General features: G+C 50.1%; 1 protein-coding gene across 1 annotated transcript; it reads right to left on the reverse strand.

Annotated features, from left to right (window-relative positions):
• Positions 1–779: 779 nt before the first annotated feature.
• MYOC (myocilin) lies at positions 780–13,798 on the reverse strand. Its single transcript, XM_006736389.3, has 3 exons — positions 13,080–13,798; positions 3,602–3,727; positions 780–2,123 (listed from the first exon to the last, which is right to left on the reverse strand). The coding sequence occupies exons 1-3, from the start codon at positions 13,759–13,761 to the stop codon at positions 1,339–1,341; spliced, it is 1,593 nt and encodes a 530-aa protein (XP_006736452.2). The 5' UTR covers positions 13,762–13,798; the 3' UTR covers positions 780–1,338.
• Positions 13,799–14,143: the final 345 nt, after the last annotated feature.

The raw sequence follows: 14,143 nt of genomic DNA on the forward strand, positions 1-14,143 counted from the left end.
GAGAGGGCCTGAGCACCCCGAGTTTCCTGTGGTGTACGCGAGCTCCTGAGGGCACACAGACCAGGCTAGGGAAAAGCAGCAGCCTGCTGGAGCTGGCCTCCAGGATGCAGAAGTCACCCGAGCCGGAACCGGACGCGGAGACGAGCGTGTCAGCAGCAAATGCTGGAGGCTGCACAGGTAACTGAGACCAGGTGTGGGAAGAATCTCAGGCCTGGACACCTGTCTCTCCTCGCCCGAGGGCCCTGGCTTCTCTCAAGCACAGATGTCACCTGGAGGAGCCCGGGGAAGAGGAGAAACCTGAACAGACTGAAAACATGCTAATGGAACAGAGTCCAAGCTGAATTGGCAAGACAAAGTGTTCTCCTGCTAGGAATGGTGGCACCTCAAGATAGCAAGTCCAGTTACTAAAAACCAATGGGGTCAGGTCTGCTCACCTGGGGTTGTTGTTTATGGAACTCAAGCCCAGGACAACCAGAAAGAACCAACACGCAGCCAGGGTGAAGAGAGGGTGAGTTGGGGAAAGATAAGATGGTTTGGGAAGAACCAAGAGCACCAGGAGTTGGGGATGCGGAGGGGTGGGTTCCACTCTTGGCCTGGGGTCGTCCTGGGCAGCACCGCAAAACTGGGCACAGGCCTCTCAGTCTCACACACACACACACACACACACACACCCCACACTGTTAGCGTCCTGCAATCACAGCTCCCAACCAAAAGGAATTATCTGATGGCCGGAATCAATACTCTTCTCGTAAGCAAAGTAGCCCACAAAGTTCAAGGAGGACAGTATGTAAGATGGCTTTATTTCACAGGGCAAAGGCCATGCCCCACTGGACGCTACGTAAAGCATTAGAAGCCCACCATACAGACGGTGGCCACAGGAGCTGCTCCTCTTCTTCTAACTGTGGTGTGGGGTAACCATGTCCCCAGCATGCGGGGACGACCCTGGTGCCATGTGGGGCAAGCTGTTTCGCCCGAGCTCTTCTCCACACATTTTTAGCCAGTGAGGGCCTTTTATAAAAAGCCTTGTGGTTTCCATGAAGAGACTACTATGCCTTATAACTTTGGCCCCAACTCACCACAGAACTTGCACTATTTCGTTTACACAGCCCTTTAAGAGCTGACCGAGGACGAGCCCATCGACTGGGACACCGTCTAACCTCCCCCCTACCCCCGACTGCTAGTCCCACACCCGCAGACCTGGGGCCCACGCACATTCTTCTGGGTGAATAATGAAAGCTGAGAATGCAGAGAAGAGCTGCAGGGGCTTTGGCAGGCGGGCTCTGCCCCCCGGAGCCCTAACCATCGTGTCCGGCCGCCTTTCCTGATGCCAGAGGCTTTTCACATCTTGGAGAGCCTGATGTCGTAGGTGACCATGTTGAAGTTGTCCCAGGCGAAGAGCTTCTTCTCCAGGGGGTTGTAGTCCACCATGCTGCTGTATTTGTAGCGGTTCTTGAAGGGGACGCTCAGGGCCTTGCTGCGCCCCGTGGCCGTGTCGTAGGCGAAGTTGACCGTGGCATCCGGCGATGAGTAGCTGCTGACGGTGTACAGGCGGCCGCAGATGAGGAAGGCGTTGGCCACCGACTGCTTCCGGATGTTAGTCTCCCAGGTCTGTTCAAGGGCCAGACTCTCTGGGTTCAGTCTGGAGAGGACGATGGCGCCTTTGGCCCCCTGCGTGCTGTAGATGACCCAGAGGCCCGTCTCGTCCACAGCCAGGTCGATGTCCGTGTAGCCGCCCCACGAATAGGGGAACTGCCCGTGGTAGCCGGCCCCCGGCAGCTCCTTCTCAGCCTTCACGGCCTCGGTGGTCAGCTCGTAGCGCACCAGCGTTCTGGACTCGGCGCCCTGGAAGTAGAGGCTGCCCCGGTAGACCACGGCGCCCGTGCTCTCCAGCGGCCGCGGCAGCACGTGCACCTTGGACGGGTAGCCCTGCAGGAACTGCGAGACGCGGTCGTACTCGAACACCTGCCGGATGTCCGTGCCCACCGTGTCGATTCTCCACGTGGTCTCCGGGGTGTGCGGGTAGGCAGGCTCCGGGTCTCTCATCCACACGCCGTACTTGCCCGCGATCGTTTCAGCTCTCCTCAGGGTGAGCGGCTCTCCTACCCAAACCAGTTCTCCGCATCCTGGGGGAATTAAAGACACGCATAACCCAGAACGCTTTCCACCATCTTTCCGCCCCGTGGCCGCGAAAGCCAGAACCCCGGAGACGGAGCGTCTGGGGTTAAGGTCAGGCTCTGCCCTCCGCTGACTGGGTGACGTTCAGGTCCCTCAGCCCCCTCGACCTCGGCTTGGTCATTGGTAGAGGGGATAGTGTTTTGGGGTAGTAGGGATGTTGTAAATGTTAAATGGAATTATACATGTTATGTACTTGGTAGAGAGTAAATGCCCAGGAAGTATTATGTGATCAAAATGTCATATGAATTGAACTTCCCCTTTTCAGTATCAGTTGTAAAGAGGAAGGCTGCACAGAGGGCTTCAAACTGTATTTCTAATATTTGATTGAAGCCAGGCAGGAACTCACAGGTGTCCATTATGCTACTTTTTATGACTTTCATGTCTGATTTACTTCATTTTTTTAAATGAAACAGGGGCACCTGGGTGGCTCAGTCGGTTGGGTGTCTGCCTTCCGCTCAGGTCATGATCTCAGGACTCTGGGATCGAGCCCTGAGTTGGGCTCCTTCCTCAGCAGGGAGTCTGCTTCTCCTTCTCCTTCTGCCCCTTCCTCCCCTCCCCTTCTTGTGCGTGCTCTCCCTCTCTCTCTCAAATAAATAAATAAAATCTTTAAAAAAATAAAAATGAAACAAAAATCTAGTCATTATAAGAAACTCTGTAAAACAAAGTTCTTCAAGCCCAAACTGATGGGCCACATAAAGGCACCATTTTAATACAATAAAACCCGAACATAATTTTTAAAATGTAATGAAGAGATGGTTGAAAATTTAGATTTAGCTGAAATAAACACAACAGATTTCTGTGCTTTTTTTTTTTTTTTCTTCACTTTCCTTGTAGAAGGTGGGGAGTCTTTGCTGCTCATGTCTCAGGGAATTGTTTTTTGAAGACTTCAAAACGTCCCCATTGCATGCATGATCTTCAGCTGGGAATAATTGTTAATAACATGGATAGTCACAGTTTCTGAAAACCACAGCCTGCCTTAAGTCTGGCTTTCAGGGAACACTTTGGAGAGGGGCACCTGTACTTCTCCTCAGTACCCAAGTTCAGAAAATATACCTTTTCTGAGTATGTGCTATGTGCTGAGATGGTGCATCCATCCAGCCCTAAGATAAAGAAAGATATGAAGGATCTACTAAAAAATGTAATGAATTTCTATGTGGCAATCAAGTGGGTAAAATAAACCCATCTCTCCTCTTCCCCCAGTGCAGCCCAGCTGAGCCCACCATCCCCAAGTGGGTGGTGAGTGAGATACAGGGCTTTGCTAGGAAAGGCCGACATCCTGCCCACGTGCTCTGGAAAGGGAGCAGAGAGGGGCTCTTCCTCTCCCCCTTCCCTGCCTCCCTGCAAAGCGGGCTGACCAACTCTGAACACAGAACAGTCACAGATAAAGACCATGTGTGTACAAAAGGGAAGAAATTTAACTTCATACCAGGGTCTCCCTCCTCATTCTCGGGATGGCCAGATGGACTCTCCTTCAGGATTCGGGAAGCAGGAACCTCAGTTAACTCTGACTTCAGTTCCTGGAAGTTCATGGTCTCCACATTCCATTTAGAAACTATATTAAAAGAAAGAGACAAACTTGTAGTATGAGGAAAAATGGCCCAAAGACTATGCTGAGGATGGTATTTAAATAGACTTCCAAAGATATGATGGTTTGGGATTTGTTTTAAGACAATAAATATGTAGGGGTTTGGCTGGCTCAGTCAGAAGAGCATGTGACTCTTGATCTTGGGGTCGTGAGTTCAAGCCCCATGTTGGGTGTAGATGGGTGTAGAGATAACCTAAACAAATAAAACTTTAAAAGAAGATTTTTAAAAAAGATAATAAATATGTAGCATTGGGGTGGAGATAAAACAAGATCGGATTTGGCGGACAACTGTTGGAACTTGGTGATGGGTACACTGGGGTTCTTGTTGTTCTCTCTACTTTTGTGAATGTTTGAAAAATTCCCATAACAAAAAGCTCACAAATAATAAATTGCATAGCGATGTGCCTTGCACAGAATAGGGTATTCAAAATAAAATAAACTTGTACAAAATTAAAATAATTTCCTAATTTATGAGCAGGTGAGGTGTGATTCAGGGATATTGAGAAGGTCTTCACCATCTTCGGGATGCCCGAAATTCAACAATTAACGATTCCCTGCATGACATAAGGTTCTTTCCCCTGTCATGACGCAAATGTTCCTGTGAGAGGTAACGTGTTCAGCTTTACATGCTCAACTGAAATACTCTGTCAGATTCCTTTCTGAGACCAGTTTTGGACAAGGACAGAGTGTGCGGAATTCCTACAAGAATTCGCGGGCTAGGGTGGGGGTTGCGCACGTTGAGGGAAGGGGTGTGGAGGACGCCGGTTAGATATGAAGTTACCACACTTTGTCACACTTCGCTACTTGGGTTTAGGATTAGGCTTATACAAGAGTCCTTGAATACAAGGAAAAAGCAAAAGCCACGAGGAACAGGCTTAGCTGTTTTAAAATGTAGGTTTATGATTCAGGTATGATGAGGCCAACAGATCAGGAGTTGACAGCTAATGAGAAGATAGTCTGTTATACTCACTACTCCCAAGGACACCCACGCCATAGGGGCCACATGGGGCAGCACCAGGGTCACTCAGGCAGGAGGGGAAACATGGGCAAGAACCTTTATTGTTTTTCCTGTGGGAAGGAACGGGTGAGGCCGGGTAAGCAGGCTTAGGATTGGCTAATGTGAATAATTTCAGCAGGCTCTGGGGCATGGGGCTGTCCCTAGTTGGTCCCCGGCTCTGAGGTGATGCGGGCAGGTGGACAGTGGCCTTGAGTGTGAGAGCCAGAGCCCACTGAGGCGGAGCGTGGAAGGGGGGCGGGGCGTGGAGGCGGGGCGTGGGCGTGGAGGCCGGGCGGGGCGTGCGCTATGGGTCGGTGGGTGTGCATGGGAAAGGCGTGCTGGCAGGTGAGTCATACAGGATCTCCAGGAATCAGCTAACCCTGCGAGGCCCAGACGTCAAAGCCTCAGAATAAAAAGATATGCTTGAAACATTGGCCTTTTCTCTTGCTGGCCATCTCAGTCAGCTCTCTGCCCCTTGAGTGACCTGGCTCCCCACTCAGGATTCCTGTGTCACGGTCTCCGAGGGCAGTCAGTGCCTGGGGCTGGGCTCCTGCACAGCTGAGAAGGTGAGGAAGACGTTCTGTCTCCTATCACGTGTTTGCTTCACTTTGCTAAATTTAACCTCGCAGGCACAGAAGCTGACAATGGAACACTGAACCCCTCCGGCTACACACATGTCATCAATTTTAAGCCACACACATTTTTTCACATTTTCACATGTCTGGACTCAGGTACCTCTTATAGTTGCTGGTATTTAGCTTCAATGCACAGTACTAGAAGGAGGTAGAGAACATTTCCTATCCAGCTAAGAAGCTCTCAGGCTTGTGTGGGGCTGCCCGCTGCAGAGCTCTCTGCCCGGTGTTAACTGGCCTCCCCAGGAGTGACAGGTCTGGAGGGGGTGCGTCCTCCCACCCTGGGATGTCCCTCAGTCCCGAGTGGGCTGCATGAGCAGTTAAGACCCTTAAGCCAAAATGTGTAACCAACTGAGGACGTTCTAGATGTGAGCCCCAAACTCCAGGGGCGATCAGGAATACCTCCAGGGACATGGCACGTCTTCAGTCTCCCCAGCCTTGGGGAGCTGTCCACCCATCTAAATAGCCAGCCCCTCTGGAACACCTACCGGTGCAAAGTTGTGCAAGGTGTGGACATACACGGTGAATAATTACAGTCGGTCCCTGGTCCCCTTGAGGAGTTCATGTTCTGGCAAAGTCCTCTCGCTGAGGAGTAACGTGGGTTCATTCTAGGCTGCTTTGGGAATAAGGACCCCTTGGACAATTCAAATGGCTCCTGGAGGGTCCTAGGAAATTCATTTGGTTCCCTGAATCTCCTTCTGTCTGCCTGAAAATCTGTGGAGGCGAGAAGACTCCTCTGCTCCCCACTCTGAAGATTGCCTCGACCTAAGAGGGTAGGTACCCAGGGCAGAGGCTGATTCACTAGGTCAGATGGAGGTTCCCTAGACCAACTGAGGACACTCACGACCACCGTCCTCCTCTCCCGGGAATTGGTGCTGACTGGTGGTCGGCATGGCAGAGGCGGGGTGCCCGAGGTTCCCTGCTCTTCCGTGCTGCCAGAAAAAGGTAAGAGTGAGGGACCCCCTTCCCCTACAAGGGGCGAGCAGAGCTGTTTGTAACCATCCCTGCTTCCTGGAGTGCAGGCCTTCACCCTCTCCGTCTGCCTCTCCCGTCTCCACGGGATAATGACAGAGCCTCGACCCCTGGCTATCAGGAGCAACCCACCCCTGCCTTGCCTGCCCAGGCTCCCACACTGAGCAGAGGCTCAAATACGCGGCAACACCTGGCAGGGCAAGTTCTCAAAAGCAGGTCATTGAGCAAACTCCCGGAGGTGAGCGGTTTCTTTTCCTTGGTACCTTTCCTCCGAATAATTCAAACTGCTTTAATTGTTTCAATTAATTCTCAGGATATCGGAGCAAGTTTTAGGCAATGTGAGGTGAGAAATACTGCAGTGGCATTTCTACAAAACTTCTAGAGGATTCCCTTGCCCCAGCCCAGTTCCCTGCCCTTCAGCTCCAGGACCCACAGTTGCCATACAAGGGCCTCCCCTGTACCAGCTCCTTCTTCTGTGCACCTGATGCACATTATTTTATTCTGTGACTGTGGCTAGGATGATCATGGAGCTTAGTGACTTACTGAGAAATAGATATATACTGAGAAAAGTCAGGGTACACACCTGCAAATCAATGAGAAGAAAATTAAGAAAAATGCCCACTTTAGCCACAGAGGGGATAAAGAAAGTGGGGAAAACAAACCCAGACCAGCATTTTCTGGGGTGACTTCCCTGAAGATCACTAAAATATTGAAGTACTGAAAACAGATCCTTTGTGAAAAGACACGATTAGCAGGTACTTATGGCTCTTTCCACATTTCAAAGCAGTTTCATAGAAACTATTTATGTGATCTGATATCTTCACAACTTTTAAAGAAATAGAAAAAGGCTTTAGGATTGCAGTCTGCCACTAATTTAATTATTAGTGCCTCCTATGATTCAGGTTCTGTGCGTATCACCTCTATTCCACATAACAGTCCTGACGTGGACGATATTATCTTCATTTTGCCAAAGAGGAAACAGGCTCAGAGAGGTTAAGTAACTTGCCTAAGGTCACACAGTTAGTTAGTGGTGGGACTAGGACTTGAGCCAAGTCTGCCAAGGCCATGGCAGTTGCAAAACTTTCCAACCTGTGGTGGGGGAAGTTTGTCAGTTATAAATTAATTGCCCCTTGGTGCCAAATGCATCCTTCCCTAGATGCTTTCCGAAAAACAAGGATTTCTCCTGTAAAGTGGGCACGATGTCAAGCTTTCTCGGTAGAGGGCGCTGGAGGGACACTGTGGGAGGGCGGTCCGCGGCAGTAGCCCCCGGGGACTGGGTTGGCAGTGTGAGCGCGAGGACATCGGGTGGAGCCCTGCCCCAGCCACGGGTCCAAGACGTGGTTCCTCTGTGACCTTGCAGCCACAGCCTGGCCATAACCTTTCCACAGCCCTGTCAACACGGAACCCAGAGTCCCTGCACAGGGACCCCGTGCTCAGCCGGCCTCACCTGCAGGCCCCCCTCGCGCAGCCTGTCCCTGCCTCCACTGTGTCCACGCCGCAGGCTGCCGGTCGCCCTCGGGAGGTGGTCGTTCCAGCTCCAGCCTGGAGAAGCTCTCCAGCTTCTCCGCTCTCCGCTGGGCTGCACCTCCCCTTCCTCAGTGAGGCCTGACCCCCTTCCAAGTTTGTCCTTCCTCTGGGACCTTCCCTCGGCCCTGGGGTGCCGTGTGGAGTTTACTTATATCTCATAGTTGCTCTTTCATCGTACCCCATTCTTTATATTTTTAATATATAACTTACAAGACTTAACTTGCCGTGTGGATTCTGTCTCCTGACTGGGTGCAGACGGCTACCTGAGGCTTCCTAACAGCCTCCAACTTGCGCCTCAGAACTTTGGGGGGTGACCCACTCCTGGAGCCGAGCTCGGATTCCGGCGCACTGCTGCGCGTGCGCACACAGCTCCCAGTCCGTGCCTCCGCGGACTGGCCGCCAAAGGAGAGGGACCAGGTGCCTGGCTGGTGCAGAGTTCCTTGCCTGGGGCCACCGAGGCCCTCGCGGCTCTGCACAGGGCTCCTTTTCTTCCTCCCTCTCCCGGTCTCTTCCTCTCTGCCTCTGCCTCTTCCTCTCCCTCTCCCTGTCTCACCCCCACCGCCTTTCTTCGCGGTTGCTGGAAGCACACCTCATGTGCCGTCTTGGGAGTAAACAAGAACCACAGTGAAACATACTGTCAGGGAATGGCTTTCGGAATCACTGCACGGCCCTTTCTCAGTTGGCAGATGGGATGGGTGGATGACAAGTCCGCTGGCTGCTTCTTGGTTGTGCGGGCCAGGAGCACCTGGCAATGGTCAGAGGCATGAGGACAGAAGCCTGTGGGAGAGGATGCACACAGCCCAAAGGCTGGGAAGCAGTTGTGTGAACGAGCCTGGATCGGGCCCCAAGTCATAGCTTTCCAGGTCGGGCCAGCCCTGTACCAGGTGTGTGACTTCGGCCAAGTTACTCGCCTCAGTATTCTTAGCTCAAACTATACATGAAACGTCCTCAGTAAAAATGTGTCAAAATTAAAATTTCTCTGGAATGTTTAAAAATCACTCATATTTCACTCTGTGGTGTGAAAACAAAAAGAGGTTATGAAAATATTACGGACTGTATTGTACCCAATAGCTAAATATTTTTAGAGCTTTTATTTGTTTCTATTAAAACTCAGTCCTTCTGTGGTTGAAAAGTTCATGTCTCTTACAAAATTTTGGAAATTTTCTGCATGCTCTGCCCTATCTCCCTTACCTCTGCTTTGCAGACACATTCTAGAGAGCTTAACCTAGAAACTCCCCAGGAAAGCGAAGATTAGCTAGCAGACTAACGTCCTGGGTGTTGCTCCAGGTACTGTCTCTCAGATCAATATGTGTGTTACAAAAATGTTATGTACGTGTTGATGTTTTAATCATTAAATGATGTTTTAAAACAGTAGCGCAGCTAAAGCAAAAGAAACCCTTCAGAGTTATGATCCACTTACTGCATGCCCACCCTGTGCCGGCACTTCTAATCTGCATAGCAACCCTCACAAGAGATTATTATCTGCAGCACTTGCACTGAACACCTCTGGTGCTCTTCCTCCATATCCTGCCCACCTTTTCCCAGTCATTGTGTGGCCACCTGCCTTGTGCCAATGTCCCCTGCGAGGACCCTGCCTCAGCTGCCCTGCCCCGGCTTCTCTCGCTCTCTGCAAGAGCCAGCCTGGTGCCCACATCTGTGCAAACTGGAAGTGGGATAAACCCTCTGGCGTGATGATCCTGGGCCAGCAGAGTATCGGATGCACGGATGAATGCTTCCTTCCTCCACTGCATTTTACACAGCTCCCCAGAAGGGCGTGGTGGGCTCAAGCCTCCACCACCCACTGTGGGGCTCCACTGGAGAATGCCCCCCACTCCTTATTGGCTCCCCTTCCTTCCCTGACTCACTCTCCCCTAACCTGGCTTCTGCTCCCTGCCCACATATACCACTGCACACAAGCCCCCATCCCAGGCTCTGTTCTCTAGGAGGACTAATCTGAAGTAAAGGTCAGATAAAGGGAAAGAGGGGCTTCTCTTGTGACACTGATAACCAACTCTGATAGATCATCTGGTAATCTGTATTTTTCTACTTTGGGCTTAATAGGCTTTTTTTTTTTTTAAGATTTTATTTATTTATTTGACAGAGAGTGACAGCAAGAGAGGGAACACAAGCAGGGGGAGTGGGAGATGGAGAAGCAGGCTTCCCGCTGAGCAGGGAGCCCGATGTGGGGCTCGATCCCAGGACCCTGGGATCATGACCTGAGCCGAAGGCAGACGCTTAACGACTGAGCCACCCAGGTGCCCCATGGGCTTAATAGGTTTCCAGACATTTTGCTACAAAGTGATTACTACAAAATTATATATATATATATATACTATCTCAATTCTCTCACGTGTACACACACACACACACACACACAACAAGTAATTTCTGTGTTTCTAAGGAGACCTTTTTCTAGGTAACAATTATATGATAAAGACAGCGGTGGTGACAGTTTGAATGACAGGCAGAGTGAGAAAAAGTCCACCTTCTGTGGCCTCCCTCGGCTGGAGGCAGCCTCACTAAGCCCTTCCCTCCACTCCCAGCCCCCCAGCTCTTGCTGCCCCTACATGAAGCACACCCACACTTAAATTCCAGTCGCCCAGAAAGCCCTTTACCCTCAGATCTAGGACCTTGAAGCCCATCTTTTGTTCCAAACGTTTCTTTCCCTGATGTTTAAATGTAACCTTCCTGGAGCGCCTGGCTGGCTCAGCTGGTGGAGCACATGACTCTTGATCTCAGGGTTGTGAGTTCGAGCCCCACGTTGGGTGTAGAGATTATTTAAAATAAAATCTTTAATAATAATAATAATAATAGTAAACTAAAGGTAGACTTTCTGTCTTTTATCTTTAGGTTCTATAAACTAGAGGTCACTTCAAGGTCCTGAAGGGCCACTGGACCTCAGGTGGGAGGGACTGAATTAGAATTCGGTTCTGGCTCTGCCACTAGCTGACTAGGTGGCCACAGACCAGCTCTGGGCCTCAGTTTCCACATCTGCACAAAACGAGCCAGTGGCTCAGAGGCTCTGCAGCTCTACATTCCTGGGCTAATGTAATTCCTCCTCATGGAAAAAAAAAATTGCTAAAAAGACTTTCCAAGCTTGGAGTTCACTCTAAGGGGCTGTTGTCCTTATTTCAAAAGTAGAGCAGCTAGAAAGAAGAAAAAGAAATGTAAAATTAGAAAACACATCTAATAAATTCCCTAAGTCTTGTTAAATGACCACAGGACAATAAAAAAACCAAAACGTTGCCTCTGTTTTCACACACACACACGCACACACACACACACACAGGTTTTTGTTGAGAATATGACTCCATCACTTAACAGTCTGAAATAAGTAATGCTTCATTGTGTTTCTATTAATACTGATTCTTTTATCTGTGCTCAGAGACTCAGGTTCAACAAATCTTCGTGCCACCACCGATCATTGTGCCTCCCGGGGCCCTTGGTGTCTTCAGACCTTATTTTTCTTTGTTGTAAAATTTAGAATCGAGTCTCTTCCAACTATAGAAATACAGGATTTTTAAAAATCCTTTACACTTAAGAGTTATTTCGTTTGAACCCCACAAAAATCACTCAGAGGAAGAATTTTCATTACCACGTAACAGATAAGAAACCAAGGTGCAGAGGTTAAGTGACTTGTCCAAGGTCATACCCTGGCATGGACTCTTGGGTTTTTTCAGTCTCATTTACATGCAGACTTTGCCTCTCAGGTAGAAAGCCTTTTTTTTTTTTTTTTTAAAGTAGGCTCCACGCCCAGCACAGAGCCCTACGTGGAGCTTGAACTCATGACCCTAAGATCAAGACTTGAGCTGAGGTCAAGAGCCGGATGCTTAACCATTTGAGCCACCCAGGTGTCCCTAGAAAGCCCTTTTAAAAAAATAATCATTTTATTTTGAAGATTTCCAAACCATTTGAAAAGTTGAAAGAATCATATAATAAAGCACCCCCCCACCGTGTGCTCATCACTGAGATTCACCATTTGTTAATATTTTGCCACATTTGTTTTTCCTTTGTTTCTGTCACTCTTGATACATTTATAGTCTTTGTTGAACCATTTGAAAGTAAATTGCAGCCATTCTGACAACTTACCCCCTAGTACTTGAGTCTGTGTCTCCTTAGAAGAAGGATATGCTTCATAACCACGGTATCATCTCTCAGCCAAGAAACTGAGCATTAATCAATAATAAGACCTAAGAGGTGGTCTATCTTCAAATTTCCTCAATGATTCCAAACCTGTCCCTGTGGCTCTTCTCCCCTGGATGTAAGACCCAATCCAAAGCCAGGCACTGCATTTGGCCGCCACTTTTCCTTAGCCTTCTACAATCTAGAACAAGCCCCACCTCCTTGTCTTTCTTTCATGATGTTGACGTCTCTGAAGAGTCTGGGCTAACTGTCCTGCTCACTTGTTTCTTCCTGATCAGAAAACTAATTATGAAACAGGGAATATTTGGGAGCACAATTTCACAAAAAGTGACACAAATACCATCCTCCCGAATAATGGAGAGAGAGTGCCCCCTGTCGCAGTGCACATGCACGGACTCACCTTCGAGCAGAGACCAGGATGAATGGAAGAGAGTCTCAGTTAGAAAGAGCCACCTCAAGGAGTGGCCCGGGGACTTGAAAGCAGGGGTTCTCCGATTGGGCAAAGAGTAAGAAAACTTCCCAAACAACATAGTGAGGAACCCGACAAAGGGGTTGCCACCTCTTTATTTTGCCAAGACAGCACATTAAAAAAAAAAACAAAAAACCCTACCATCTATCATGGTTTCATAAATCTATTGTTATCTCATAAATAGAGGTCATTTTAATAACAAAAGGTAGGAATCACAATTTCCAAAGATTCACAAAAGAATAGTTTTCTAGGCAGGATAGTTGGCAACTTTCTACTAATCATATACACATACGTCTCACCTGGTCCTTATATTTCGCACTTTGCTATGACTGGGGGAGCCATCATGGGAGGCACAAGAACTCGGAACCACCAGCCCAAATGGAACTCTCAGGAGCTAAATGACTAGTAATATGTGAGAATGGTTGCTTTGCCCTCCTTCAGTCGTCTGCCTCGTGCTAGATGGACGGTCTCGGGGAGAGAGGAAAGGGCAAGGAAACGCAAGCCCGGGCCGCCCATAACAGGTCACTATGAGCCATGTCACCTTCTGGACTCGGGGGCCCCTTCACCCCACGTTCTTACCTTCCCTGGAGCCTGGTGGCACGTCCTGAGCGGAGCTGTGGGCCTGGGGACACTGGCCCTTTCTCAGCCTCGCTGCCTCCTGGCTTCTGCTTTCCAGCCTTTGGGCCAGATCCGCATTCTCTTCCTCCAGTCGCCTCTTCTCTTCTTCCAGAGCTGACTTGTCGCGGAGGAGGTTGTTGTAGGCCACCTCCAGCTCCCTGGTTTTGGTCTCCAGCTGTTCCCGCTCCCTTCTCAGGGTGCCCAGCTCCCTCTGCAGCCCCTCGTGCGTCTGTGAGGGCCCGGCAGCCTGGCCCAAGGCCAGCTGGTGGAGGACGCCCTCCAGGGAGCTGAGCCGGGCTTTGGTGGACTCCAGGTCTGCCCGCTGGGCACTGCTGTCTCTCTGCAGGTCCTGGATGGCTGACGTGGCCTGGCTCTGCTCGGGGCAGCTGGACTCACTGGGGCTGGCCACACTGAAGGTATACTGGCATCTGCCGCTCGGGTCATTGGCCTTCTGGAGCTGGGCCCTCCTGGCCTCCAAACCCCATACAAGACAGGCCAGAAGTAGCAGCTGGGCAACTGGCATCTTGGGCCTGCTACTGCAGTGATGGGTACAGAAGCCCTCAGTGCAGAGACTGGGCAAGCCTTCCCTGGGAAAGCTCTCCCACCCTGTGAGGTGTCCAGATGGGTGGCCCTGCTGGCTCATGCCTTGGCTGCACAGAGCTTTATATACACTGGGGAGCCACCCCTGCGTGGGGGGAGCAAGAGGTGGTCACGTGAGGCTGGGCGGGGCCACGCACAGGGGAATTGTTTTTACATGGCCAGAAAACATCTTAGAATATGACATTCCAGAAGTCTGTTTGGAATTTCTTTTCAAAAAGAATGTCTCACTTTATGCACCCCATATCCCTACAACATTCCCTATATCCCCACCCTATTTTGTGCACACACGTTCACACAGGGCCCACTTCACCCAACATGATCACATGCATGTCTATTTCAACAAGGATTCATTTCTAGTTTATATTTCCATTTACTCTGCAAACTCTATCGAGACCTGCTTCTGTATCGTGGACTGTGCTAGAAAC

This window comes from Leptonychotes weddellii, chromosome 6 (genome assembly GCF_054177405.1).
Source record: "Leptonychotes weddellii isolate Sample4059 chromosome 6, ASM5417740v2, whole genome shotgun sequence".
Classification (NCBI taxonomy): domain Eukaryota; kingdom Metazoa; phylum Chordata; class Mammalia; order Carnivora; family Phocidae; genus Leptonychotes; species Leptonychotes weddellii.